This window comes from Vigna angularis, chromosome 10, assembly GCF_016808095.1.
Source record: "Vigna angularis cultivar LongXiaoDou No.4 chromosome 10, ASM1680809v1, whole genome shotgun sequence".
Taxonomy (NCBI): domain Eukaryota; kingdom Viridiplantae; phylum Streptophyta; class Magnoliopsida; order Fabales; family Fabaceae; genus Vigna; species Vigna angularis.
The window spans coordinates 8680674-8707571 of NC_068979.1; the positions used below are offsets into that span (position 1 = coordinate 8680674).

At 35.3% G+C, this 26898-nt stretch overlaps 3 protein-coding genes across 10 annotated transcripts; 2 read left to right on the forward strand and 1 right to left on the reverse strand.

The window, feature by feature from the left end:
- Positions 1–3010: 3010 nt before the first annotated feature.
- LOC108334726 (uncharacterized) lies at positions 3011–11585 on the reverse strand. Of its 5 annotated transcripts, XR_008245712.1 has the most exons (15): positions 11414–11585; positions 11210–11300; positions 10809–10919; positions 9175–9272; positions 8989–9081; positions 8699–8835; positions 8413–8485; positions 8281–8326; positions 8079–8188; positions 7723–7830; positions 7578–7637; positions 6123–6184; positions 5027–5345; positions 4675–4810; positions 4119–4241 (listed from the first exon to the last, which is right to left on the reverse strand). XR_008245712.1 is itself a non-coding variant. In XM_017570652.2 (14 exons), the coding sequence occupies exons 1-14, from the start codon at positions 11486–11488 to the stop codon at positions 3420–3422; spliced, it is 2205 nt and encodes a 734-aa protein (XP_017426141.2). In that variant the 5' UTR covers positions 11489–11585; the 3' UTR covers positions 3011–3419. The 5 variants fall into 5 exon arrangements, 4 of the variants coding, with proteins under 4 accessions (XP_017426141.2, XP_052725623.1, XP_052725622.1 ...); XM_017570652.2 differs by lacking the exon at positions 4675–4810 and having other exon boundaries at positions 3011–4241; XM_052869663.1 differs by lacking the exon at positions 4675–4810 and having other exon boundaries at positions 3011–4241; positions 10809–10943; positions 11414–11430.
- Positions 11586–14097: 2512 nt separating this feature from the next.
- On the forward strand, positions 14098–20795 carry LOC108335732 (ubiquitin domain-containing protein DSK2b). 4 transcript variants are annotated; one of them, XM_017571855.2, is made up of 10 exons: positions 14098–14335; positions 14425–14665; positions 15165–15890; positions 16023–16237; positions 16306–16416; positions 16866–16924; positions 19125–19153; positions 19543–19632; positions 19743–19894; positions 20452–20795. In XM_017571855.2, exons 2-9 carry the CDS (start codon positions 14431–14433, stop codon positions 19889–19891), a joined length of 1614 nt encoding a protein of 537 aa, XP_017427344.1. In that variant the 5' UTR covers positions 14098–14335; positions 14425–14430; the 3' UTR covers positions 19892–19894; positions 20452–20795. The 4 variants fall into 4 exon arrangements, with proteins under 4 accessions (XP_017427344.1, XP_052725624.1, XP_017427341.1 ...); XM_052869664.1 differs by lacking the exon at positions 20452–20795 and adding an exon at positions 20059–20323 and having other exon boundaries at positions 14104–14335; XM_017571852.2 differs by having other exon boundaries at positions 14120–14665.
- A 2571-nt stretch (positions 20796–23366) lies between these two features.
- Positions 23367–25107, forward strand: LOC108334816 (uncharacterized). Its single transcript, XM_017570749.2, has 2 exons — positions 23367–24669; positions 25022–25107. Exons 1-2 carry the CDS (start codon positions 23367–23369, stop codon positions 25105–25107), a joined length of 1389 nt encoding a protein of 462 aa, XP_017426238.2.
- The last annotated feature ends 1791 nt before the right edge of the window (positions 25108–26898 follow it).

Consider the following 26898-nt stretch of genomic DNA (forward strand, 5'->3'; position numbering starts at 1 on the left):
GTGGTTAAATATTGTTATGATTATGAGTGTCATTTACAGGGATATTAAGTCTGAGAATGTTCTGATTACTAGAATTAGGGAGATAAAAGTGTGAGAGTAAGTGATAGAAATGTAAAAGAGAAGGAAAAGAAGGGAAGGAGGGATGAGTGATGGAAATGGAAAAGAGAAGGAGAAGGAGAAGAAGGGAGGAGAGGTAGTGGGTGACGGAGAAGAGGAGGAGGGTAGGATGAGAACAAAAAGAGGAGGGAAGAGGGAGGCGGTGTGCGCTGAAATGAAATGTTGAATTAGGATATTTAATTAAAAATATAAAAATTTAATGGTAAAAATAAAAAAGATTTAACCTAATGATATTTTTGGAAAAAAAATAATTTGGGAAGGTGCTGGAAAAAAGTCTATGGTGGTGGAGAGAGCAATACCCAAATTCTAATTATATAATTTTTCTTGTTTAATATATCATTGAGCTACATAACACAATGTTGGGAATTTCTTCATGCACCCTCGTATTTTCTTTCTATATCTCATATCTTTTAAAATTTAAATGATATTTCTTCTATAATTATAATTTGAGATTGTGTAATTAGTAAATATTTCGGATTGTATAATTTATAAGAAAAAATCATAAACTTATCATTTATAATTTAGAAGTCAATTTGTAATGCAAATTACGTTTCGAATTACATAGTTCGTATTGTAAAATTATATTTTGAAATGTATAATTTGTAATGCTAATTTGAAAGATAATTCATAATACAAATTATGTTTTAGATTGTATAATTTGTAATATAAAATTATATTCTAAAATTTGATATATGCACGTTAGAAACTTTGTGCCTTATTTTTAATTCTATTCCTATTATGGTTTAGGGCATATGCAGAGACTCTTTTTTTTCTAGTTTCTGAAATAAGTAATTATTTCAAAACCTACCTAGTTAAATAAAATTATTAATTGCTTCACTTTTAAGTCGATATATTACACGCATAAATTAGTGCTGGAATCGTAATTATACTGTATGATCAGGAAGCCACATTAATAAAGAGGCGTGGACGGTCACGTATGTTGGAACCTTTGAATTTGGATAAGATATGACAATGATCATTCAGTTGAACAAAGTTAGAGATCGAACGGACAGTTCCAACAGCAAAGTATTCTTTTAAGACTTTGTTTACTTGAATGAATTTAGGAAAGAATCATTGAATGGATTTGAAAGTAAATTTTTTGTTGTTTATTTGAGTAAATTTGGAAATAAATGAGAATAAATTTAAAAGTAAAGTTTGTGAGAATTAGTGTAGGATTTGATTGGTGTGACAGATTAAAAAAACTTACTTTCAAATTCACTCTCGCTTACCTCTAAATCCACTCAAATAAATAACAAAAAATTTACCTTCAAATTATCTCAAATTTATTCAATCACTCTCCCCTAAGTTCATTCAAGTGAACAAAACCTATAAGATATTGCAAATCAAGGTTAAAAGTAACTAATTAGTGTATAATGAACTGGGATTGTGCTCATTAGGGTCTCACCAATCTTAGACCTATCTCAAAAATTATAAATAGAGATCAAAGGTAAAAAAAGTAAATGATCACATTTATTGTAAATTTAAGACTTTATACTCATCCGAATTAATTATTTACTTAAACATTAGAATGTGAATGTGTGTTTTGTGAAATTGTTTAACCCTACACCTGAAATTATAATATTTTTTCATATAACGAGAGAATTTAATATATATATATATATATATATATATATATATATATATATATATATATATATATATATATATATATATATATATATATATATATATATATATATATATATATATATATATAGACATGAACTACGCACATATATATTTACTTTTTTATAATAACTAAAAGAATAAAATTGTAATTATAAAAAAAATATAAGTAATTTTTCATTTTAATGATCGATAGTAGTTTTTTAATTTTGTAAATAATTTTTATTTATTTAGTATTAAAAATATTAAATTAAAAAAATCACTTGAAGAATAAAATTGAAAAAAGTAAATGTAAATACTAAAAAGAAAATATTCTTTGTAATATATATATTAATTGTCCATACTTCATATCAAGTTAGTTATTAAGTTCAAGAAAAACTAAAGCCCGTGGTGTTAACAAAACTTTAGAATGTGTTCTTTTACGGACATTTACTGTTGACAGGTAATAGGAAGCGTGGATTTGCTCTTGTTTTTGTTTTCGTTTGCAATCATTTGAAGGCGATGACTACTCGTTCGTTCTATCTTGTCTAACGTGAAGAGATTTATGGGTGATAGACAAGTTTTTAAAACAATAGCTTTGTATCACGTGCAGCACTGTTTTCTCTTTTATTATTATGTTGCTTTTGTTTTAAATACTTTTATTTAATTTTAGTTTAACATTTCTTTCTAATTGTTATTTAAAAAAAACTTTTAAAATTATTATTAATGTAAAAAATGTGTCATAAGATGTATCATTTATTTATTACTATTATTTTTTTTTCAAATTTATTGAAAAATAGTTTTTAAAATAAATAGTTTTCGAAAATCATTTCATATTACAATTATTATTAAAGGTAATTTGATAATTTTACTTTACTATATATTAATTTCTTTATCTATTAGATCAGTTGAATCATTTACAAATTTTGCTTCAAATTTATTCACTTTAATCTTTAAATCTTTTAAAAAATAACAACACAAATTTTATTTTTAAATCTACTCAAATTTTCAAATTTGTTCGATCATTTTTTTTTTCAAATCCATTATCACAAAAGAAAACATCCAAGGAATTTTCCGTGAATAATATTTGCTTGGACACGAAGTTTTGATCCTAAAATAATTAAATAGTTGATTCCTAATTTAAGTGCTAGTATTACTCTCTGTTCATGCCATCAAACTACAAAATACTATATGATTTTCATTCGTCCTTGCTCGAGTGATGATAGATTAGTACGCCAGTTTCATTTTCTTACGCTAATATCCTTTTGAGTTAAGTTACTAATGAATCATATGATCAACCATACGGTTTTGTTTTGTTAAACTCCTATCCTAGGGCTCTGTATCTCATACAAACCAAGCTTCTCTCAGTTCTCTGCCACAGTAAAAAGTGGAGGAAAGAGATATCTCCCAATGGTAACAAAATACAGACCCAGTAGAGCCTTAAAAATATAAGATAAGAACAAAATAGAGGAATTGGATGCAGTTTTAAACCACCAAACTTGAGGGGAAAAAGGAAGTAGGAAGCTAAACTCTTTCTGGCAAAAGGCATAGCTAGAATTATCTGCTTCGTTTTTTGTCTCTCAACTATGCTGGTCAGGCAGGAGGAAATCAAAAATCTACTGCCACCAAAAATTTTCATTCATCGGTTGAAGAGACTGGGAGTGGAGACTTAGCTTGTGTAATGTTCTGTTTCAGTGTTACTTCACTTGAAAGAGTTTAATCATTGATAAACGCATATTTTTTTTCTTCTTAAAGTCCGACTCATTTGGCGTTTTTGCATCCACGTCCAAGTTGTTATTATCTGTTGTTTTTGCATCCATGTCCAAGTTGTGAGCTATCACCTGATGATTATCAGATTCTGCAGATTGTGATGCCGTACATGTGCTGTGTTCATCCGTCTTCATTTGCATAGCTTGGTCTAGACATTTATTGGCACTGGTTATTTTCTTCCTATTATTTATCAGTTGTTTTCTGTGATAAATATTCTTTTCTGCGGAGTACTTCGCCATGGATGGATCAACCTTCTGGCTTAACTTAACTAGCTTCTGCTGCTCTTTTTTATTTTCCTTGCGTTCAAATTCCTCAGACAATTCATGGTTCCCCGAACCCATTTTCTTCCTCGCAATACAACTATCCTCAACCAGTTTCCGTTTCTTGTTTTCTCCTTTCCCGCACTCTGAATTTGGTATTGATAAAAGTTGTCCTTCACCATCCATTGACGCCACTTGATGGTTTACCAGATCTGGATGTGGCGATGGATCAATTTCTTCAGTGCCCTTGGTCTTTAGGTGACATTGTCCAGCTTCAGAATCCTCCCCATCCCCAATAATTCCACTACTCATAGTTTCAAGTACAATTTTGCCCAAAACAAATCCAGTCTCTGAAAGTTCACCCTTCCCAAGCATGTCATAATTTATCTTCAAATTTTTTTTTCTTCCACTCTTGTAAAATATACCATCATTGGCCAGCATTTGGAAAATTGTATGAGCACGTTTCCCTGCTTTCCCGGATACAAATACCTGAAATCCACAACGATTCAGTTGGATCGGAGCCTTATGAATTAACACAAAATAACATCTTCAAATGGACACAATGATCCATTTACAAATTACAAGGGATAAAAGATGGCTTGACTCTCTGGAATAACTTTATAATCAGGAACTATACCAGTTTGGTACAAGGGCAGAAAGGATAAACATCCCAGTAAAAAATACAAAATGATCTACTGACATGTACCAATTTCCAGTAAGCTACGTTAAGTCTATTGATCAATGATTTCAAATTCGGATTGGCGTTCATCTCAGAAGGAGTCCTGGGCAATGGATAACTGCTTGAATGATTAAAAGTGCACGTATGCATGTACAATATTGTCAAAATATGTGGTCATTGGCAGAAATGGGATGTTAGAACAATGATTAGTAATAAAGTCAAAATAAGTGGGGTAACACTCACCTTTTAAGCTAGTTTTTGCAGTTAAACCGAAATTTTAAAATGGTATGAGAGTCAATCCTAAATCCATTATTGAGCCTCCTATTTGCCACGCTCCACGCCAATAACTTTATGGTCAGTTTTGCAGGATTTTATTAGGCTTCAAGTCCAAATTCCAAAAACTTAATTAGGAACAGTTTCTTTACAAGACAGCAGCGATACTTCAATTTGAGAGCCCAAAATGGTTATAATAGTTGACAAGGTCTATGTAGAAACAAGGAAGGACCATAAACCCTAACTAATGCATGTTTGAATAGCCTAACCAATTAGAATAGAACCTGATCCCATTGCAACTTTATGATATTGATTTACTTACCATGTCAGATTGTGGAGAAGATGGGTATCTAGGCTTGCACATGAAGTGACGAAGACTACTTTTATCAACCAATGCATGTATCGAGTGCATCACCAAAGATGCCAATTTAGTAACTGCTATTGCAATTTCATCATCTGATTTGTATATATTAGACTTTCTTATTTCAGGTACAAAATTAACACTCATTCTGGCCTGTTCTTTAGCAAATTTAACACCTTCTTTCCACTCTCCATGATGTAGAACAGATGCAAAAGTCCACACCACTACAGCATCTTGAGGATCATTTACTAATGCCAGGTGAAATGCAAGCAATCCAATCCTGTAACATATACAAATATACAATGGTGTCAAACACAAACACCCATCACTTAGACAAACACAAATTCACAAACAACATCCATCCAAGCCTTAGCCAAGTAAACTCCAGCTACAGCAGAAAATAAGGTTCTATAAACCAGTTCTTCTCCCTCTCCACTTCTGTCCGTAAAACCATGAAAATTAAGTCCACCATTATGCTGGATTTTATTTGTCAAAGTAGATAGCTTTATTATAAAAGTAATTATTGATATGGATGCTGATTTTCCATATCAGAACCAGGTCAGCTCAGCTAAATAGTTGACTAAAAATGGCATGATTTCTGTAACACAAATAGTTTTAAGAAGATAAAAATGTCTACAATATGTGGGTCTTAAACACTTAAAACTAAGTTACACAATAAGAGCATCTAATATTTGAAACTTAGATTCAATAATAATTTTTCATCTCCCTCAATCTGAGAGTAAGGGTTCAGAAGATATATACAAGCATAAATGTTCAAATATATATTTACGCACTAAAACCTAAACCCTAAAATTGTTCCCAAAACCTGGTTGATAGACAAACTAAGCCTAAATTCTTGAGGCTAATAACATTTTTTACTTTTTTATACAAGCATAAATGTTCAAATATATATTTGTTAGCACTAAAACCTAAACCCTAAAATTGTTCCCAAAACCAGGTTGACAGACAAACTAAGCCTAAATTCTTGAGGCTGATAACAATTTTTTCTTTATTGGAAAGGGGACTATTGTAGCAAACGAAACTTACAATCACTCACCAGAGAGTACAATCACAAGGTCGATCGCAAGCAAGCAACTTATCCAGATGAAAGAATAACTTCTGCAAAAATAAAATCAGAACCATAAGAAGTGAAAGCATGCAAGTTGTATAACAAATGTAAACCTTTATGAGTGTGATTGTGACTATGGCCACACTCGTTCAAGTAGGTGGAGATGGAAGGCATAAAGGTAATCAGTATTTGGATACTAAAGACCTCATACCTTGACTTTTTTTATAGACATAAATGTGACCTTACATATCCAAATTTTTGCCCACTCACACAAGCATTCATCAGAATATGTGAGAATCTCTTCATAGTCATACTGCATTTTTAGATTTATATTAACCTCATGTAAACTACTATCCAGTTTGTCTTTAGTTACAAAAATAAAAATCTTATAATCAGGAGTAGTAATAATATTCTTCTGTCCTTAGGATTCATGGTTTCTACATGGAATTTCAGTTAGATACGTGTGCAAATAATATAGGATTACTCAATCAAGTTCGCTGATCAATTTTGAGTGATAATAAATCTTATATAAATAGCAAGCAATATTTGACTATACATGTTAGGGTATAAGGTGGGAGGTAATGAGAAGGAGAAGAAAGGTAGGAGGGAAGTGAGGCCGAAAAGTGGAAGGCATGGAGAGGTTAGGCCGAACGGTGGACAAAAGGGGAAGTGAGGCCGAACGGTATTGACTGTAAAGGCCGAACGGTTGAAGGCATGAAGAGGTTAGGCCGAACGGTGGACAACGGGGAGCGACCAGGCCGAACGGTGGGAAGCAGAGAGAATATTCAGTATAAGTTAATCAGAGTAAATAAATATAGTATAAGTTAATTAGAGTAAATAAATATATATTCAGGAAAATATTCAATATAAGATATTTATAATTAAGGATATATGCTAGGATAATTTATGGGGAGATATTTATATTAAACATAGGGATATTTATATTAAATGCAGATATATTCTAGGAAAATATTTAATAAGAGATGGGCGGGAAATAATTAGTATAAATAAAGTTAGGGTCTAGGTTAAAGATATGCTTTTAATTATTGAGTTTTGTAAAGGAGGTTATGCTCCAGGATAATTGACGGAGGTTATGCTCCCAATTATTGGGTGACTGAAGGAGGTTATGCTCCCAGTTATTATTTACTTGTGTTTACCCAGATATTACCATTAATAAAAGAGATTCATTCATCTATTATCATTCGTTTATGGTGCCATTACGTGTGTGAAAGTGTGAAAGGTTGTATTTGGCTAGTTTACGTACTCAGGTACGTAACAATACACTTCAAAGCATTCAAATAATGATCCAGTTAACAGTGAACTAAAACTTATTGTAATATTTTCCTTCAGCTTGTAATGACTTTAGCATTTGCATTCATTAAATCAAAATAATATCATAAGAAAGATGCTGCCTGTAACCAATTATTTGCAAAGCTAACTTACTAACAACAGATTGGAAGCTCGGTCATCTTCTTCAATAGCCTGTTCATCTAGATATGCTGCCTGTAACCAATCAATTAGTAAACACTGTATTTGGCTGATAGGCATATTATTAAAAGACTAAAATCTGTAACTCAAATTCACTTACATGTAAAGGAAGTAAAAATTTAAGCAATTTGAATTTCCAAAGTAGACGCAAAGATGGTTCAGCAGCTCCATAAGATATCATATAGTTCAATTCAATCATAATTTTATTCTGAAATATATATATAAAAAGCAAGATGAGTACTGAGACTAGAACTATAATTAATTTGATATCCAAAAATAAAACCTTGAGTATTCTATGCAACGAACCAATTTACTTTTTCCAGATGTCAATAATAAAGTGCAACAAAAAATGAGCATTTCTATACAACCCATGGGCAACAGATATCACGAGCAGAATTATCATTTATGCCAAAATCAGAGCAGCACACCACCATCATAAAATTTCAATTGATGTACCTTGTCCAAGTTCATAACTAGTGAAGAATATGCCCAAATTGCAGCCTCAATCTCCCTTGATAATGATAAACCTAGCCGAGCTGCAAGTCTGAAGCCACGCAAAATTCTTCCTGCAAACAAATTCATTTTCATAGTAGATGCAAATCAATGTGATTCAGAATGCCTTATTTCAAGATGCTGATGAAAGTATGATGCTACCTACCAGGATCTTCTTTGAAGGACAACTGAGCAGGGATAACAGTTTCTAGCTGAATCCACATCACCAATCATAATTACAAGTTGCACTCATGCTTGGGGTTGTAAAAATGCATTGACACATTGAATAGAGAGTTACCTTTAAAGTCCTCAAATCTGCCATTCCATTGGTATAATCGTAGATTTTATTGGCAAAGGGGTCATAAAATAAACTGATTCCACAATCAGAAACGGATTAATAACACAGAAATAAATATTATATGCTGAAGATTAAAACAGATACTGTTACTTCAACTTCCTACATTGCAACATATAATCCAAAAACCCGTTTTAAAGAGCAAGTAAGAACAGAAACTATGCACAAAAGCAAATAGATTGCATACAAGCTCTAGAAATTTTAAAGGGAAAAAAAACTCCAATGATACCTATTAATTGTGAAGTCTCTACGCAAGGAGTTTTTGCACCGAAATAAGTCTTTTTTATTACTGCATTTGGGCAGCTGAGAGTACAAAAATTGTTCCTTCGCATTGGAAGTTCGTGCCACTGTCTCAAAACTAGTTACCTGATACAATATAAATGTATAAGTTGATCAATATTTTGACATTACATTATTGAAAGCAGAACCTGTAAATGAGTGCAGATTAATAATACATGTAGTTTGTAGATTAAAAAAAAAAGCAAAGGTAATCTTGTATAACTACTTAAATGGACAAACCTCAACTACAGCACCTTTAATATGAACCAAGCATATTGGAAAACGACGGCCAACAATTTGGGCATGAACTGAACGACGAAAATGATTTTTCACCTGTTAGATATCGTTGAAGAAAAAAAGTGTATTAAAAGTGATAGTATCGTATGCTTCCAATGTAGTTCACAAATTGAGCCATTGTCATAAAACCTGCATAAGTTTTGCTGTGGTGATAACATCAAAATCTTTTGGAGTTCTATTCAGTATTAGATCTCTCACGCACCCACCTACTAAGTAGGACTCAAATCCTGCAATTCATAAAAGGTGAAAGAATGTAGTCATTATAAAAGAAAATATGGGTATAACGAAATACAAAAAAGTTCAAGGTAAATGAAAATTTGTACCAATATATAAACATGTATAGTACAAATGCGTTAACATTTTATTTGGATTATGGATAAAATATAAAGGAAAGAATTAGGAATGATAGAAATAGAGTGGAAAATATGTGTTGTTTGCATGGATAGAAATAAGAAAGAAAAAAGTACAAGAATTTCTCTATGTTTTTGTTTGGATGAGTGAAAAATAGAATTCAAAGAAACAAACAAATGAAAAATATCCTCATATTAATTAAAAAATATTTTTTCACCAATACTTTTTCTTAACATAATCTTATTTATTATCTAAATAATTGTTATAAAAAAATGTTTAACTTTTAAGATATTAAAACATAAAAATGAAAAAGGGAGAGATCGTTTCCCTCCCACTCTATGCCAATTTTACTTAGGGGAGGGGAAGTGTTTTCTGGTAAACAATAGAAATTTAGTATTTCTGTCCTATTTCTTTCCACTTCACTTCTACCACAAACAAGGTATCATATAACTGAGCATCCTTTTCAAAAGAAGGTGGAAAGATCACATAAACCACGGAGTATATCCAAAATTGTCTAGAGAGTGTTTTAAAATGAATTAGCACATCTTTGCAAAGTTATATTCTTAATATCTCATAATGTCTTTATTTGCTTCCTAGTTATTATTGTATGCTTTCTTCTCTTATTGGAGAGCGAGTCCTAGCAGTGATACAGTTGGGTCATGATGATCCGTTGATCATGAGTTTGAATCCAAAAACAGCCTCTTGCATGTGCAAAATAAGGTTGCTACAATGGCACAACGTATAGTTGTGCCTTGGTATGGGTTCAAATCCGAAAACTTCTTTGCATTGCAAGGGCGAGCCTACATACAATGAACCTCCCCCATACCTTTGCATAAATAGGGTTAGGCTCTATTCGTTTGTACAGATTGCAGATTGCACTGTAGAGAACAATTCACATAGACAGATATGAGAGATTTCTCATGTTCCAATCGACGGATTTGAAGGAGAATGGAAGCGTGGATGGTTTGTGCTTATACTGGTAGGACAACTGTAGTACCTAATTACTAGCATAAATGGAACTGCTATGTCAGTATTTTGTATCATTTTACATATCACATCAATATAAACTTCTCATAGTGATTATTCTTTCTTTCTAGTCCTTACCAATGCACTGTAATTCAGTAGAATTATACTTTAACCTTGTTGACTAGCAATTTCCACCAGCTCAAAGCTGCAAGAATGCTCCCCTGTAAATTATCCTTTGAGGTATCTACATTCTTAGGAGTAACCAGAAAGGATACTCAATAACTAAATACTAAGATCAGACTTTCAAAATCAAGATACAAAGAAAATAAACTGGAAAGGAAGGCAATATATTTTTTTTATCATTATTTGTTAATACCAAAATTTTACCAGCCTGTACGTGGCACACAACAGTCTTAGGATTTCATCGGGTATAAGGATATTCTCACCTTTTCTCCGAAGAAGTTTCAGGACAAACATAGATGAGTGTGAAATCATAGAACTAGTTACACCAAGCTTCTCTGCATCCAAAGTGCTCCATTCTGAGATGCCTATGCGATCTGAATAATAGCTTCAAATTGTAACTATGTATCAAATGCACACAATCAATGACTTAATATGGGTTTCTACACATACAAAAAAAGGTCTGAAACTGACTTTAGGTAACCACTTGCACTCAGTATCAGAGACTTTCATATGTTTTTATGTGCATTCTGTTTGATAGTATCATAGTGGCTCGATTAGAAAAATAAATTCAGATAACATGAAAGCCACAGCAGCAGTAGGTCACAAAAATTTTCCAATAACCGTGCTAAGCTGAGCAAAGTAAAAAACAAAAAAGTAATTTTACCTCCGCAAATAGAGTAGTCCAATTCTTCTTTTGGAGACTGACTATCTTGTTTTGGTTGTTTGGCCGGTTTGGGAGCATGTGAGTGAAAATTCTAACCAAAGAATCCAAGAAAAATTAAAGGATTTAGAGAGAGATGTCACATATGGCAATGTGTTTGAGAAAATGCCTCAACCAAAGTAAAAGAGTGGTGCGATATTTGTGCACCTGAGAGTTGACGAAAATCTTCAAACGAACAAGCATGCCATGTTTGTTATGGTTCATTCTGAATGGAACCGCCATTGGAACATGAATCAACCACTTCACCGCTAGCTGAATCTCACCTTACTTCATTTCTAGCGCCAAAAGATCTTTCAAGTTTCTTACAACAATAGCCCTTCTATACCTTACTACATTTTTCAACAGTGTCTTTGTTTTTATATTATTTATCCACCTTATGTTTTTACTGTTTTGTTATCACCTTATTATCGCTATAATGCATCTATATCATTATATAAATTTATATTTTCTATTAAATTAAAATAATTTTATTATATTGTCAAATAGATATTCTTATCATTTCTTCTCACAAATAACTACATAACTCTTGATTCAAAAATAAAAAATTCAAATTCTTCTTTCCAAATTTATTTATTTTTATAGTTTTAAAATTATATTATTTTAATAAAAAGTAATACACAAAAATGAAAACACACACATAGGTAGGTAATCGATATTCCTTTCTTCTTTTCTTTTACAATTATCAATCAATAAAGAATGAATAATATGGTTTGAAAAATTATATCTATAAATATTAGATATTGTAATATTTTGTTATTTTAAATCATTAATTTTTCCTAAAGGTGTTGGAAATGAAGTCAAAGCTAACAAATGTAAAGGGAGTTTCAAATAATATAAATTTTGTGTATTTTCATTAAAATTATCTAAAAAATTGGTCATGAATAGTAGGGTTTACAAATTATTTTTCAATGATTACCTTTACATTACAATTAATCAAACTTAGAACAGAGGATGGGATAATTGTGTAGGCTATATTTCCCTCTTGTTTATTTCTCTACTCACTGTCTTACACAAATTTCATAATTTCTATTTCAAATGGAGTTGGCTTGAAATTATTTGGAAATAGAATAATTTTACCATAATAAAGTACAATAAATATAATTTTTAAATAATATTTTTAGAGTTTAGAAATTATGTACATAAATAGTTGTTTGTATATTAATTTCAATGACATATTATTATCTTACTTTTAATGACATTATTATTTTATTTGTTACAAATTTAAACTTAATTTACAATTAATTATTTATAAATTCAATTTTAAAAATTAAATAGTTTTTTAATACTATTTTCATTTCATAAATTAATTATTTTATAATTAATCACCTTTCAATTTTAGTTATTCTCATTTTTACTAAAATACAATCAAAGTATTTTTGTAATTAATTATATCATATAGTTATTTTTTTATAGTATTAATCAAAACTACAACAAACTTTTTAATCTTTTTTCTTCATTCCAAATATCTCAGCTTGAGTTTTTTCTTTTCATTTGTGGTGACTCTGAATAATATTAAGTTTTACATCCAGCCTTCTTTTATCAGTCACTATAAGTAAATTACATTTTCATGTTTTATTTGTACCTTATAATTTTGTTTCACTATTAAATAATAAAGTTTTACATAATGTTTTAAGATTTAAGTCACCACTTAAAATAAAATTATAATAATTGTATATTTTTTATATAATTTTTTTAATAATTATGATAAAAAAGTACATACATCATCAATTACTATTAAACACAGACACTATTCTTAAAAATTAATGTGATGGTATACTAAAATTCAAACTTGATGTTATTTGTTAAGTTACAAAACAAATAATCACTCAGTAAATTAATATGGGAATAACAAATTAACTAGTTGATGATAAACAATTTATTTTATTTTATTTATATAAAAGACATTATATAATTTCAAGAAATCTTGGACAAGCTTAAATTCATACATTCTTACTTATATGTAGGAAGAGTGTAATAGTTTGATTTTCAATGTGGTTAAATCCCATGTTATAGACATAGCTATAATTTGTAAGATGAGAATTACCTCAATTATATATTATACTTTGACTTTATATTTGATATGAGATTTTTAAAAAACATTATTAAACAACATTGTGCAATAAAAAGTTCACAAATCAAAATTTTGTTTATTTTTCACTCATAAGTATTGCATGTAAGCATAAAAAATAATTTAAACATAGATCTAATTATAAAAAGAAAGAAAGACTATATCATTTTCAATGGAATATATTTAATTGTATTTATTATATCTTAATAAGTAATGTATAAATAATATTAAATTGTATAATTAAAACTAGTTCTAAATATACTTTGGTAGAGAAGGATGTAAAAACAAAAACAAAAAAAATAAAAAACAAAAGCAGACACAAATGAAACTAGTGCCTATTGCTCCTTCCTTAAGAGAATGACTTAAATTAGCATGAGTATCTTCCAAAATGAGAAGTACTTCTTTGCAAGAACATGAGGACAATGGGTGTGAGATATTCTTTTGGCATGATTAAATTTTAGTTTACTAATATTAATAGAAATGTATTAAAACTATATCTAAAAATATACCTTAAATTAAATAACCGCAGTGTGATATTTTACGTAATTTATTAAAACTTTAGAAAAAAATTGATGATCTGGCTATTGATTCCTATTTAAAAATCATCACGCGCTAGTTAAAGAGCGTGTTTGTTTTAATAAACTTCTTAGGAACTGGGAAAGCACAACAGTGGATGGAGGCGGTTGCCATCTTTAGTCACGCGCACGCAGAGCAAGTGGATCCAAGTTTCCTGAAAAGAAGAACATCAATTCTTTCCCGGCTTAGGTGGGTTAAGAAGTGTGGGGTCACTCTGGCTTCTCTCTCTCCCTTTTTATTTTGTTTATTTTATTTTATTTTAAATTTAATTTTGATTTTAATTTTCCGATTTCATAGCCCAACAACACTCCCTATTTTCATTTTTTTCTAATTATTTTTTCTTCACGAATTTCTCCTGTTATCTCTCCAATCCTCAGCTTCCTATTTCTCCTCCCTAATTTGGATTTTGCTTCAATCGTTCTAGGGTTAGGGTTTCGATCCTTTCTCCCTCGATTTAATTATTATCAAGGACTGCGGCACCCCTGATTCCCCTCCCGTCGTGCTTTGGACGCAGGACGCCATGGGAGGTGACGCAACAACAACTGAGAGTGCCACATCGGAGTTGAACGCCGCGGAAGTCAACATCAATATTCGTTGTTCAAATGGCTCAAAGTTTTCTGTTCAGATTAGTCTCGATTCCGTGGTCAGATCTTTCAAAGACGTCGTGGCTCGCAGCTGTGACATCCCCGCTGATCAACAGCGTCTGATTTACAAGGGTCGGATCCTTAAGGATGATCAGACACTCCAAAGCTACGGTATCCGCTTGATCTTGTTATTATTTGTGTATTTTCCCTTGGTATTGACTTTTATGTTTTTGTGGCAAATTTTGGATCCTGGTTTTTTTGCTGTTAAATATATGTATTATGTATTTTTATATTGGTCTGTTGATTTTTTTCTTTTTAATATGCTATGATTTTATTGATTTCATATACTCAAGTCTCTTGTAATCTGTTTATTTTGCTCCAGAGATTTTAATATACTCAACTCTTTTTTCCATTTGTGTGGCTTAATGTTAGCCGTAATGTGGGATTAACTTGTTGAGAAATTTGTCTGAGTTGTGTACAGGGAAAGGCGTAACAGGAATTTTATAAGCTATATGGGATGATTTGTTTTAGTGAGAATATTACATTAGAGTTGGGAATGGGAAATAATTTTTAATGCAGTCAATAATTCTTTAGTTGAAGACTCTAGTATTTTGGAGAGTGGTTATTTTTATTGATTGAATATGACTCACTTTCCATTTCGTATTTATAGGTTTGGAGGCTGATCACACTGTCCATTTGGTTCGTGGCTTTGCTCCTAACAACAACACTGGTGGGGCTAATAGTGGTGGTGCCAATACCACCACAGCCAATACCACGAGAGGTGCTGGTGCTAATGAGGGTGGGGGTTTAGGAGGGCCAGGATTTGGGGCTTCACTCTTTCCTGGACTTAGTGGTAACAATGGGATGGGGGGCAGTGGCCTCAATGGCTTATTTGGAGCGGGCTTTCCGGACCTTGAACAAATGCAGCAACCGTTTTTGTCAAACCCCAATTTAGTGAGAGATATAATGAACACACCTGCTATGCAGAATTTAATAAATAATCCAGAGATAGTGCGGAATCTTATAATGAATAATCCGCAGATGCAAGAGTTAATGGATAGAAACCCTGAGCTGGCTCACATACTTAATGATCCCAGCACTCTTCGTCAGACACTTGAAGCTACAAGGAACCCTGAGATCATGCGCGAAATGATGAGGAATACAGACAGAGCAATGAGCAACATCGAATCTTCTCCTGAGGGATTTAACATGCTGAGACGCATGTATGAAAATGTTCAAGAACCATTTTTAAATGCCACGACAATGGCTGGTAATGCCGGAAATGACGGTGCAGCGGCTAGGAACCAATCAACTAATCCCTCCACTGCTAATTCTGAAGCAACTTCCCCTGTACCCAATACGAACCCACTTCCTAATCCATGGTCCTCTACTGGAAGTAAGTTTTCTTACCACAATTTTCTCCTCAGATAGTGACTGAATGCCCCTTTTTTGGTCTATTTTCTAGCTGGTAGCTATGTTGTTCACTGGATTGTGAATTTTGCTGATCTGTTTGATGTTGTATTTGCAGCTGGAGGTGGTCAAAATAACACCAGAAGGTCAACTCCTGCTGGTGGGGATGCTCGACAGCAGGCACCCACTGGATTAGGAGGGCTTGGACTGCCTGATCTTGAAGGCATGTTGGGTGGAATGCCGGATGCTGCTATGTTGACCCAGTTAATGCAAAATCCAGCTATTTCACAAATGATGCAAAGTATCCTTTCCAATCCACAGACTATGAATCAGGTAATTACTCGTTGCCTGTTCCAATGAGCTCTTGTTTTGAACTTATTTCTGACATTTTTTACTCTTAGATTCTTGGGGTCAATTCTGAGCAGCGTGGCATGCCTGATATAAATTCTCTAAGGGAGGTTATGCAAAACCCAGAGTTTTTACGACTGTTTTCCTCACCCGAGACACTGCAGGTAGAAAGATTCAAAATTTTGAGTCTCTTAATAAGTTTTTATTGAGTCAATATTTTCAATTGTACGGTTGTATACATGTCTTTGTGTACTTTATGTGTTTAAATATTAGGACTTTTAGCCATGCTAATATACAGTGCATGAAGAATGGTAGTTATGATTGTTTTCTACTGCTATTTTGTTTTTGTTTCTTCTGTGGAAAATTCTAATAAACGAGCATATGATCTAGCTTGACTGAGAGTTGCATAATGGCCTCCTAGCTAAGGATTTGGGGAAAAATGAGTTTTACATCCATGATTAAGTGTGTGTGTGTATATATTGCATTGAAAAATTAGGTTGCATAAAACGTGTTTTAATATGAAAAAGATGTTTTATTATTATATTTTTCTATATAATTGATACTTCTTTTAAGTAATTTTCTCACAATGACGTGGTCCTATGTTCAATGGCAGCAACTCTTGTCTTTCCAGCAAGCTCTTCTGTCTCAGATTGGTCAGCAACAATCAACACAGTAAGAAATGAAGAAATCATTGTATTTCTATTTTTACGTACCTTATGTTTTTTACTGAGTCCTTTTAGTTCTGCTAACTGGATTTGTACTATAATGTGCCAGTGCTTCAATCCTCTAGCTTGATGAATTAGTTATTTGTTTATCCCTAGTACACCTGTTGCAACTTAGCTTAGGCCTGGACAGAATCTGACATGAGAGTTACAAACAATTCTGGTAATGTTATTTATATTTTTTGTAAATTTAACCAGAAAAGTTTCAACGGACATCAGACAGCAAAAGAATAAAAGGAAAGAGTTCCTCACAGTAAACTTCTTTTAGTACACAATACACTGGCCTAACCTTAGCAGAGTCTTGCTCCTTCAAATACTCCCAAAATACAATGTACCTGACACATCATATGCAAGAAAGACATGCATGACTGTAGAAGGGTTTCTAAACAACAAAACTGTCCTATGAATTACTACTAAACACACATAACTGCCGTACTACTCATAGACTGTCCTATCATTTTCTCTTTGTTGTTACTTTTTTTATTTTTGATGATCATTATTGGCAGATGCTGTTCGCATAATTGTTCTATAATTCTGGATATGTAGTCATTGTTGTTGCTTTTTAGTTTTGCTGAATGTTACTGGCTGAAGCTATGCTTGAAATACCAGAGTTTTGGATTCCTGGCCGGTAACAAGATGCCTAGGGTAGGATAACAGAGATGTATCCACCATGGGAAACAGTTGTAGTCCAGTAGATATACTATTTGTTTTTTGGTTCACTTTCCCAATTTGTCCCTGGGCTCCTCCTATTCCCCCACATGCCCAAAACCTACGATGTCACCTCCCACTTTGAGCCCCATCTGATACCTTTCCTCCTTCATCAACAAGTGTGGAATGTGTGAGAAGCTTTGAGAGGTTGTCTCAGTTAATGATTGAGGAAGTTTGAGACAATGGTGAGAGAAGATGGATGAGGGAGAGAAGACTCTGCTACCAGATTTTCCTTGCTTTCTTTTGCGGCGCCACTGTTCTTTCCATTGTTGCACATGTTTAAAGTAGAAGGCTGGATATGAATACTGATTTGTAGGCGTGTTTAAATAATGTCAATTTTTTTAGATCTCTTGAATCTTCTTTAAGCCATGATGCGTTCATTCCCTCTAGAATCTGAGCTCCCAGATTTGGGTTCTGAGACATTGAAATAAATAGAGGGGTTTTGGAATATTTGTGTACGCCAGAGACAAGAAGGATTGCAAATGAGGGTGATTGTGGCTTTAGTGTCGTAGTTGGAGGCATTGGAAGCTTTCATGCCAGCATTGTGTTGTGCAGTTTCTCCTTGAGATAGAAAGAATAAGAAAAAAAGTTAAAAAAATCCCACCCACTTATATTAAAATTAATGTCTTTCTCATGGTTTGAAACTTTTGTTCGTCTCCCATGCTAGCATTTGTCCAACTACAATCTCTTTAAAGAGGAAAATTTTAACGTGTTTGTTTTTACTTTTTCTAGTTATTACTGTCTGATCCTACACTTGAAATATAAGATTGAGATTTCTATCAAAACGCTCCTGAGAATGGGACAACCTTCTCCTACTCTAAACTTTCTGTACCATAGCAAGTGCCTGTAGGGCTATGATAACGTTCATTGAATAATGAAGGATCTATAAGGACAGATTCCTCCTTTCGAGTAGTTCCCGTCATGAAAGGTTTTCCCTGTCTTATAACAGAGCTAATGCTCAGTTCTCATAGCAAAATGGAATGAATCATCTTCTCTCTAACGTAAGCTAATCATCCTACTAATTATTCAATTAACTTATCCAAACCATTTGCTTAATTTCCATTAATAGATGCAAATTTTCTTACTAAACACAGTCATTCATTTTTATGATTCATGTATCTAACAAAACCTGCGTTCAACACAGCCAGTTGGGGTTTAAGCCTACATGGTTGACTTTTTGTTCATAACAATTGCATGACTTGGGTTTGAGGCCAGGGTTCCACCAAATAGAATTTGAATCCCCATGAAAATCATTGCTCTGAGGTTGGTGATTTGAGTTGTGGAGAGCCTTCCTTCACCTTAAACTTTCACTTAGTGTGCACAACGCCCTTGAAATGAAAGTTTTCTTGGAGGCAAAATAAGTAGTTATCGCTTGAATTTTATTTACTTTATTGTTTCATGGTTGTTGCTAGCCTAATCTTCTAAACTGAATACGTTTGCAGGGAACCAGGTCAAACAGGAGGAGGCACTGGTATGCAAGAGAACTCTGATTTTTCTTTGTTTCTGTTTAGTTCTAGAAACTACGCTCTGGTAGTAGGATTTTTGGATTTTTTTGTGGCTGTGGTTTTGCATTGGAAATTTGAATCGCTTGGCTATCATTAAGATCATATGCAGCCTGCTAGTACTTGATTTAGTTTGGATTATAATTTTTTGAATCGGTGGAATGTGGAATATGTGATCAGGTGTTCTCTTTGTACTTATTCTTTGTGAACTCTTTAAGGGCCCCATGCATCTATAGAGTAACAAAGGGGGAGCTTTTAGGTTCTAAGGTTGCGGCTGGATGATGCAATTGCCATTTGAGTGCATGCATAAGTTAATTGTTTATTTTAAGTAATTGCTATTGAATTGTTTTAATGGTAGGACCGTTGAACAACATGGGACTGGAGATGTTATCGAGCATGTTTGGTGGACTTGGAGCTGGTAGCCTTGCTGTTCCTAACAGATCAAATGGTTAGGAATAGTTTTGTAATTTTTTAAATAGATTTTGACATTGTTGTTGTCTTCTGCTCAAATGGTTTCTATACGTTCTCCCTAACTTGTGTTTCTTTGTTGTTAATCAGAGCCACCAGAGCAATTGTATGCCACCCAACTTTCTCAGCTTCAAGAGATGGGGTTCTTTGACACGCAAGAGAACATAAGGGCTCTTATTGCCACATCAGGGAACGTTCACGCAGCAGTTGAGCGGCTTTTGGGGAACTCCGGACAGTAGCAGGTAATGTTGGTTGATTTCCTTTCATGGAGGTCCGTATGTGTGTACTGCTGAGTTTGGTCCCTTCGAATTCTGTTGTTTTCGAGCGTCTTGTTTGGTATTTAAGTAAAATCATAAATCTATCCAAATTAAAATGGTCTGAACTCCAAACTGACATGGTGATGTAGGTTATTCGTTCGACCAACTCTGATCATCAATTCCCTCCTTTCGAGTTCTAATGGCAGTTATTTTCTTCATGTACATGTACATATATCAAAACAAGTGTCAGACACTTGGCAGCATTGCTTAAATATTTTCAACTGAATTTATTTCAAAACTGTGGATGTATTGTATTAATATTCTTTTGGTTATACGAGTATCTGGAATAGTTTAATGTTGACTATGTAATACAATTTTACGTTATCATTAAATCATAAATCATCATTGGTGTGACTTTGAAGGTAATTTTTGTAAATGTTAATATATGGTGATTTGCTTGAGTTATAGTATAAAATTATTTTACAATGTTAGTGTAGTTTTTTCTCTCACACTTTAATAACTTATAATTACTGATTTGGCAGGTGGTAAGGGACACAGGACTAGCAATTAAATCTCAAACGCTAGAATCTGGTGTGAGATATTTATCCATTTAGCTTCGATTTTCGTCATGGAATTGTGTTTAAACAAATCTGTTGATTTTTTTCGTTTACATGATATCCAGAATTTAGTATTAAATCCAATACTACAATGTCCAATGATTAATTATACCTTCAGCTACAAGAAAGTACAAGGCATTTTGTACCATATACATGTAATTCTAACTTGCCTGTTTGCAAGCAAGGGTTGGATTCATAGGTACTCTCCAATGAAGGGGTTTATATTGGAACATAAATTTAAATATATAATTATGAACTTCTGTTTGTCATTTTACTTGTTAATCCTGCTTTAAATCCCACAACGATATTAATGGCAAAGTGGCGAAAGAGTTGTTAGAGATCAATCTTTTATTTCAAAGTATAGTTCTACATAAACAATACCATATACATGTAATTCTAACTTGCCTGTTTGCAAGCAAGGATTCATAGGTACTCTCCAATGAAGGGATTTATGTGGGAACATGAATTTAAATATATAATTATGAACTTATGTTTGTCATTTTACTTGTTAATCCTGCTTTAAATTCCACAACGATATTAATGGCAAAGTGGCGAAAGAGTTGTTAGAGATCAATCTTTTATTTCAAAATGTAATTTCAAAGTATAGTTCTACATAAACAACAAAACAATATGTTCACCAGAACATTTTGAAAATTTTAGAACTACAATTTTTATGAGCTACTCTAATATGCCTTGGTTTTCTAGATGGAAAAGAAAGCTCTGCAATATGTTATTTGGAGTTTTATGATTTATAGTTGTAGTTACATCGCAATCACTCGTCAATTTTAAAATGTCTTTCAGATTTGTTAAACCTAAGTTTCAAGTCACTGGTTCAATAGGATCTGTTGGTCAAATAAAGTAAGCGTCGCCCTAAAGTAAACCCTAAAATATATGAAAATATTCATAGTTAAAAAAATTTGATACTTCATGGCTGACTATTTCAATTTGTTCAAATGGCAGATGCAACCATTGTTTGATTTTTAATGATGCTAAAAGTCCAAATTTAGAGTTGTCTAACATGACCATGCTACATGGGCTAGTCCTAGTTTGCCCTTTAAAAGGTTTTCTTTTAGCAAGTGAGAGTAAATAAAAAGTCATAGTCCCAAACTTTTTTCAAGTGAATTAGGGTTAGGGTTAACATAAGTTTGATCATAGAATAAAATTTTAATTAACTGATTTAATATCACTTTTATTTTCTATTTTTGTCCATTTTGTTCAGTGTGAGACTCGATTTTTTTTTCTAGCAGTGTCTAAATCATTAACAACACAATCTCAATGTAAACAATCAGTGAATGAGATGTCTGTTTTTGGCAAGGCCTATCCATACTAGGGTTTCAAACTTTCAATTTCCTTTTTCATTCTACACATTGTCACCTATATTAGGGTTTCAAACTTTTACTTTTTCTTTCTTTTCTCTCACCTTCTATATTTTATTTGTCTTAATTCATGTATTTTATTTTCACTTTCTTTCTATAATTTGGGTTTATAGCTCGAATTTAGTAGAATTGCATTTAAGGTATTTTGTTTTGAAAATAGATATAATAAATGTGTGCTTTGTTTTTTTGTTTTTGGTTGTTTGAGTAGAATGTTTGACTTTGGTTTTGATTATGTAAGAAATAGAAGGCAACATGGGAACAATTTGAGGATTTACTTATTATGATTTAGGGATTTATTTAAGGATTTACAATTTAGGAATTTACGATTTAGGGATTTATTTAAGAAACCGTATTTTGGTTTTTGATATATGCATGCAGGTGTTTCATTTTGGCACGTCGTCGGTATTGTGTGGTGGTTAAAGTTTATGTGTTTTGAGGTTGAATATGATGTGGAAATATGAATAACTATGTTGGACAAGGCACACATGCCAAAAAGAACAACTCATTCATTGATTGCTCGTACAAACACGGTGTTGTTAACGATTTAAACTTGATAAGGGAAAAGAAGACTAAATTAAACAAAAATTATAAAAATCATTAAACACTAAAAAGAGTGAAATAACAAAGTGAATAAAAATAGGAACCAAAAGTGATATTAAACCTAATTAATTCTTAGAAACAATATTATTTATATATACATAAAAGTATATATTTTATTATATAATCTAATATGTTGTAATTTTATTATATTTAAATCAACATTCTTATATCGTACTTATTATTATTGTACTATAGGATACCTGATCTTCCAACGGTCGATCGGTAATCCGGGCGACCTGACGACAGACGTCATAATATCGTATGCTCGCACATTGTTGTCGACCACTTGGTGCTCGACAACCAAACAGTAATGTCGCGACATGTGACGTTCATACGACAAGTCGCCTATCCGGGTCGACACACAGAACGATCGACATACAGCGCGCGATATCGTAGCATACGGTTTAGCGGTTACAGATAAGCGGTTACGCATATTAGCTAACCAGCGCCGTGAATCACGGAAGTAATTAACTCAGTGTCAATACACAACCTAGCAGTTACAACTTCTACATAGTCCAACTCGATAACTGCCCGGATTTTCAGGTAACAGTTTATTTTACTGTTTTAAATATACGAAACACATCAGAGAAAAGGTAGGTTTTTCCCCTAAGAAGAAATATTTGCTCTTGATCTAATTAATCACCTCCCTTTCTGACTTGAGCGTCGGAGTGCCTTTGCAGGTACCCATCCCATCTTTACTCAGAGAAGCAGAGAAGACATAGAGAAATAGCACAGTGAGAGCAGTACAAAGAGAAGTGGTCCCGAGTTGTTTGGTTCGAGTCTTGGTCTCCACATCCCTACTGAAACATTTTGGCGCCCACCGTGGGGCCCGAGATTTACTATCCCAACAACGCCACCGGAGCAATGGACGATTTCAACACGCGTGATTTGATCAGGCAGCTGCAGGCACAGATTGAGACACAAACACAAACCATAAAGGAGCAGCAAGAGGTCCAACGCAAACAGGCGGAGGAGATGGCGGCGTTGAGGGCACAGCTCCCGCCACCAGAATTTTCTGCCTCGAACAGACAGGAGGAGAACGAGGTAAGTCATCATGGAGAAGCTTCTGATCCCGCTGGCGGGGGAAGAAAGGGGCCTACTCCCGTCCGCCTCACCAACCTGCTTCCGTTCACAGAGGCCATTGTGCAAGCAAACATGCCAGACAAACCTCCCCCAACCTTAGAACGTTACAATGGTTCTGATGACCCCGACAACCATCTACGTAATTTTATAGATGCCATGGCATTCTATACTGACAACGACCCGGTAATATGCAGAGCTTTTTCTTTATCTCTTAAGGGCGAAGCTCTGGAGTGGTTCCATAATCTTCCACGGAATTCAGTAGATTGTTTCGCCACAATCGAATCCTTATTCCGAAAGCAGTATGCGGCCAACAAAAAACCGGCGGTGACTGCTGCGGAGCTTGTCCATACCAAGCAGGAGAAGGATGAGACCTTGAAAGCTTTTATGCAACGGTATATCGAGACGGCCCGGCGCGTAAAGGATATCACTCCCGCTTTCATTATCAGCAATTTATCGTCCTGCTTAAGGCCGAGGCAGTTTGCGGAACAGTTGTATGCTGATCCTCCCGCCTCCATGGAAGAATTGCAATCCACTATTGCAAAATTCATCCGCATCGAAGACCACCGTAACTCCAGAAAGAAACAGCACCAGGATATCTCCAGCCAGGAGGCAAGGAAACCAGTGAAGCGATCCACTAACGACTACAAACCGGACCGACCACCTCGGAAGGAGGCAGGGTGGATGTCTAAGTACGATCGTTACACGACCCTCAATGCACCACGGGCGAGGGTGCTTGAAGAGGCCTTGCACGCCGAACTCTTGACCGTGCGACGAAAGGCCACCCCGAAAAACGCAGACAGTAACAAAACCTGCCGGTTCCATATGAACCAGGGACACGACACAGAAGAATGCAACATGGTGAAAGACGAACTAGAGAGACTCATCCGTGCAGGTTATCTCCAGAATTACATTAAGGATAGAGTCTCCACTAGAGCTGCCACTCCTCGCTGTGGAGATCCTTCTAGGCGAAGCCCCCAACGATCACACCCTAGAGATGATCGACCCCGCAGACGATCACGTAGTCCGCCTCGACGGACAGAGAGAGAGCGCTCAGTCCGAGGCCGCATTGACACCATATCTGGCGGTTTCGCCGGGGGAGGGGGGGGGGGGGGGGGGGGGGGGGGGGGGGGGGGGGGGGGGGGGGGGGGGCGTGTCAGCTTCAGCAAGGAAGCGACATTTGAGACAATTGAAGTCGGTTCACATGGTCGAACGCAAATGTCGATCGATTCCTGACATCACCTTTACGAACGCCGACTTCCATGCACCCGACCCTGATCATGATGACCCTATGGTCATCACAGCTAGTATCGCTCGGTATGATGTCAGCAAGGTCCTCGTCGACCAAGGGAGTTCGGTCAACATTTTGTACTAGTCCACCTTTCAGAAAATGGACCTATCTGAGGATCTCATCGCCCCGTTTAACGAACAAATCGTAGGATTCTCAGGAGAAAGGGTGGATACCAGAGGATACCTGGACCTGCGAACTCAGCTCGGAACAAGTCGGGAAGCACCTGAACTTTGAATTCGGTTCCTGCTGGTCGAGGCGAATACATCGTATAACGCCCTACTAGGACGCCCTTGCCTGAATGCGTTCGGGGCAATTGTATCCACTCCTCACCTCGCCATGAAATTTCCGACAGAGCATGGTGACATTTGTACCGTAAGGGCAGATCAACGAACAGCCCGACAGTGTTATGTGGCTGGGCTGAAAGTAACCCCTTTCATTCCAACTAGAAGGGCAAAGGGAGCCGAGGCAGCGGCAGTCGACTTGGACCCCCGAACCAATGTAGACGAGCGTCTTCTTCCGCAAGGCGAAGTTAAACTCCTATCCTTGACAAGTGACGCATCTAAAACCACCACCATTGGCGGGGACCTCACCTCAAGCGAAGAACGCGATCTGGAGCATATACTACGGAACCATGCCGATTTATTTGCATGGACGACCGCCGACATGCCAGGAATTCACCCTGGGGTCATGGCCCACAAATTATCCATCTTCCGGGAGGCACGGCCTGTCGCCCAGAAAAAGTGATGGTTCGGGGAGGAGAAGCGCAAAGCCATTCAAGCGGAGGTCGAGAAGTTGATGAACGCCCAGTTTATCAGGGAGTTAACTTACACTACGTGGCTGTCAAACGTAGTCATGGTTAAGAAGTCGAATGGCCAGTGGAGAATGTGTGTCGACTTCACAAATCTCAACAAGGCATGTCCCAAAGATTCATATCCCCTACCTAGCATCGATCGCTTGGTAGATGGAGCTTCAGGTCATGTTATACTGAGTTTTCTCGACGCTTATTCAGGATACAACCAGATCCCAATGTACAAGCCCGATCAAAGCAAGACGGCCTTCATTACCGAACGCGCTAATTACTGTTATGAGGTAATGCCGTTTGGATTGAAGAATGCCGGGGCCACTTACCAGCGCCTCATGGATAAAGTATTCCATCATCAAATAGGACGATGCATGGATGTATATGTCGACGACATGGTTATTCGCAGCAATTCTATGGAGCAACACCTGCAGGATTTGAAGGAAGTTTTTGGCCAACTTCGACGGTACAGCCTGCGCCTTAACCATTCCAAGTGCACTTTCGGCGTTCCCGCAGGTAAGTTCTTGGGCTTCATGCTCACACGTCGAGGCATTGAAGCTAATCCGGACAAGTGCAGAGCTGTACTCGACATGACTGCTCCGCAAACTTTAAGGGATGTACAACGTCTAGTGGGGCGACTCACAGCTTTGTCCCGATTCATCCCGAAGCTCGCTGAGCACATTAAGCCCATCCTGAAGAATTTGAAAAAGGGCACCACTCGACACTGGGACGATGATTGTGAAGCAGCATTCGACACTGTCAAACACATTCTCACCAGTCCTCCGATTATGGCTCGGCCGGATGATGGATCTGACTTGCAGCTGTACATTGCGGCATCCCACCACGCTGTTAGTGCTGCCTTGATACAGGAGGCACCCTCCCTTAAACTGATATACTTCATCAGTCGTACGCTGCAGGGGGCCGAAGAGCGCTATTCTCGAATTGAGAAAATTGCCCTGGCATTGCTCACCGCTTCTCGACGCCTCCGCCCGTATTTTCAAAGTCATCAAGTGATAGTCCGCACAGACCATCCCATAGCCAAGATCCTTCGCAAACCAGACTTGGCAGGAAGGATGGTCTCCTGGTCCGTAGAACTGTCAGAATTCGGACTCCGCTACGAGCCGCGTGGGTCCGTCAAGGGTCAACACTTAGCAGACTTTGCGACTGAGTTGCTACCCACATCAGAGGACTCCATCACAAAATGGCTACTCAGTGTAGATGGTTCC

Excerpts from the sequence above, each read along its gene's own strand:
- LOC108334726 (XM_017570652.2), bottom strand. The coding sequence starts at position 11,488 with ATGGCGGTTCCATTCAGAATGAACCATAACAAACATGGCATGCTTGTT. Across the intron at positions 9,082-9,174 it reads CCACAGCAAAACTTATGCAG|GTGAAAAATCATTTTCGTCG; the intron begins GTTTTATGACAA and ends GATATCTAACAG. Across the intron at positions 4,242-5,026 it reads CTTCTCCACAATCTGACATG|GTATTTGTATCCGGGAAAGC; the intron begins GTAAGTAAATCA and ends TGTGGATTTCAG.
- LOC108335732 (XM_017571855.2), top strand. The coding sequence starts at position 14,431 with ATGGGAGGTGACGCAACAACAACTGAGAGTGCCACATCGGAGTTGAAC. Across the intron at positions 14,666-15,164 it reads TCAGACACTCCAAAGCTACG|GTTTGGAGGCTGATCACACT; the intron begins GTATCCGCTTGA and ends TCGTATTTATAG. Across the intron at positions 16,238-16,305 it reads ATCCACAGACTATGAATCAG|ATTCTTGGGGTCAATTCTGA; the intron begins GTAATTACTCGT and ends TTTTACTCTTAG.
- LOC108334816 (XM_017570749.2), top strand. The coding sequence starts at position 23,367 with ATGGACGATTTCAACACGCGTGATTTGATCAGGCAGCTGCAGGCACAG. Across the intron at positions 24,670-25,021 it reads CATTGACACCATATCTGGCG|GATTCTCAGGAGAAAGGGTG; the intron begins GTTTCGCCGGGG and ends AACAAATCGTAG.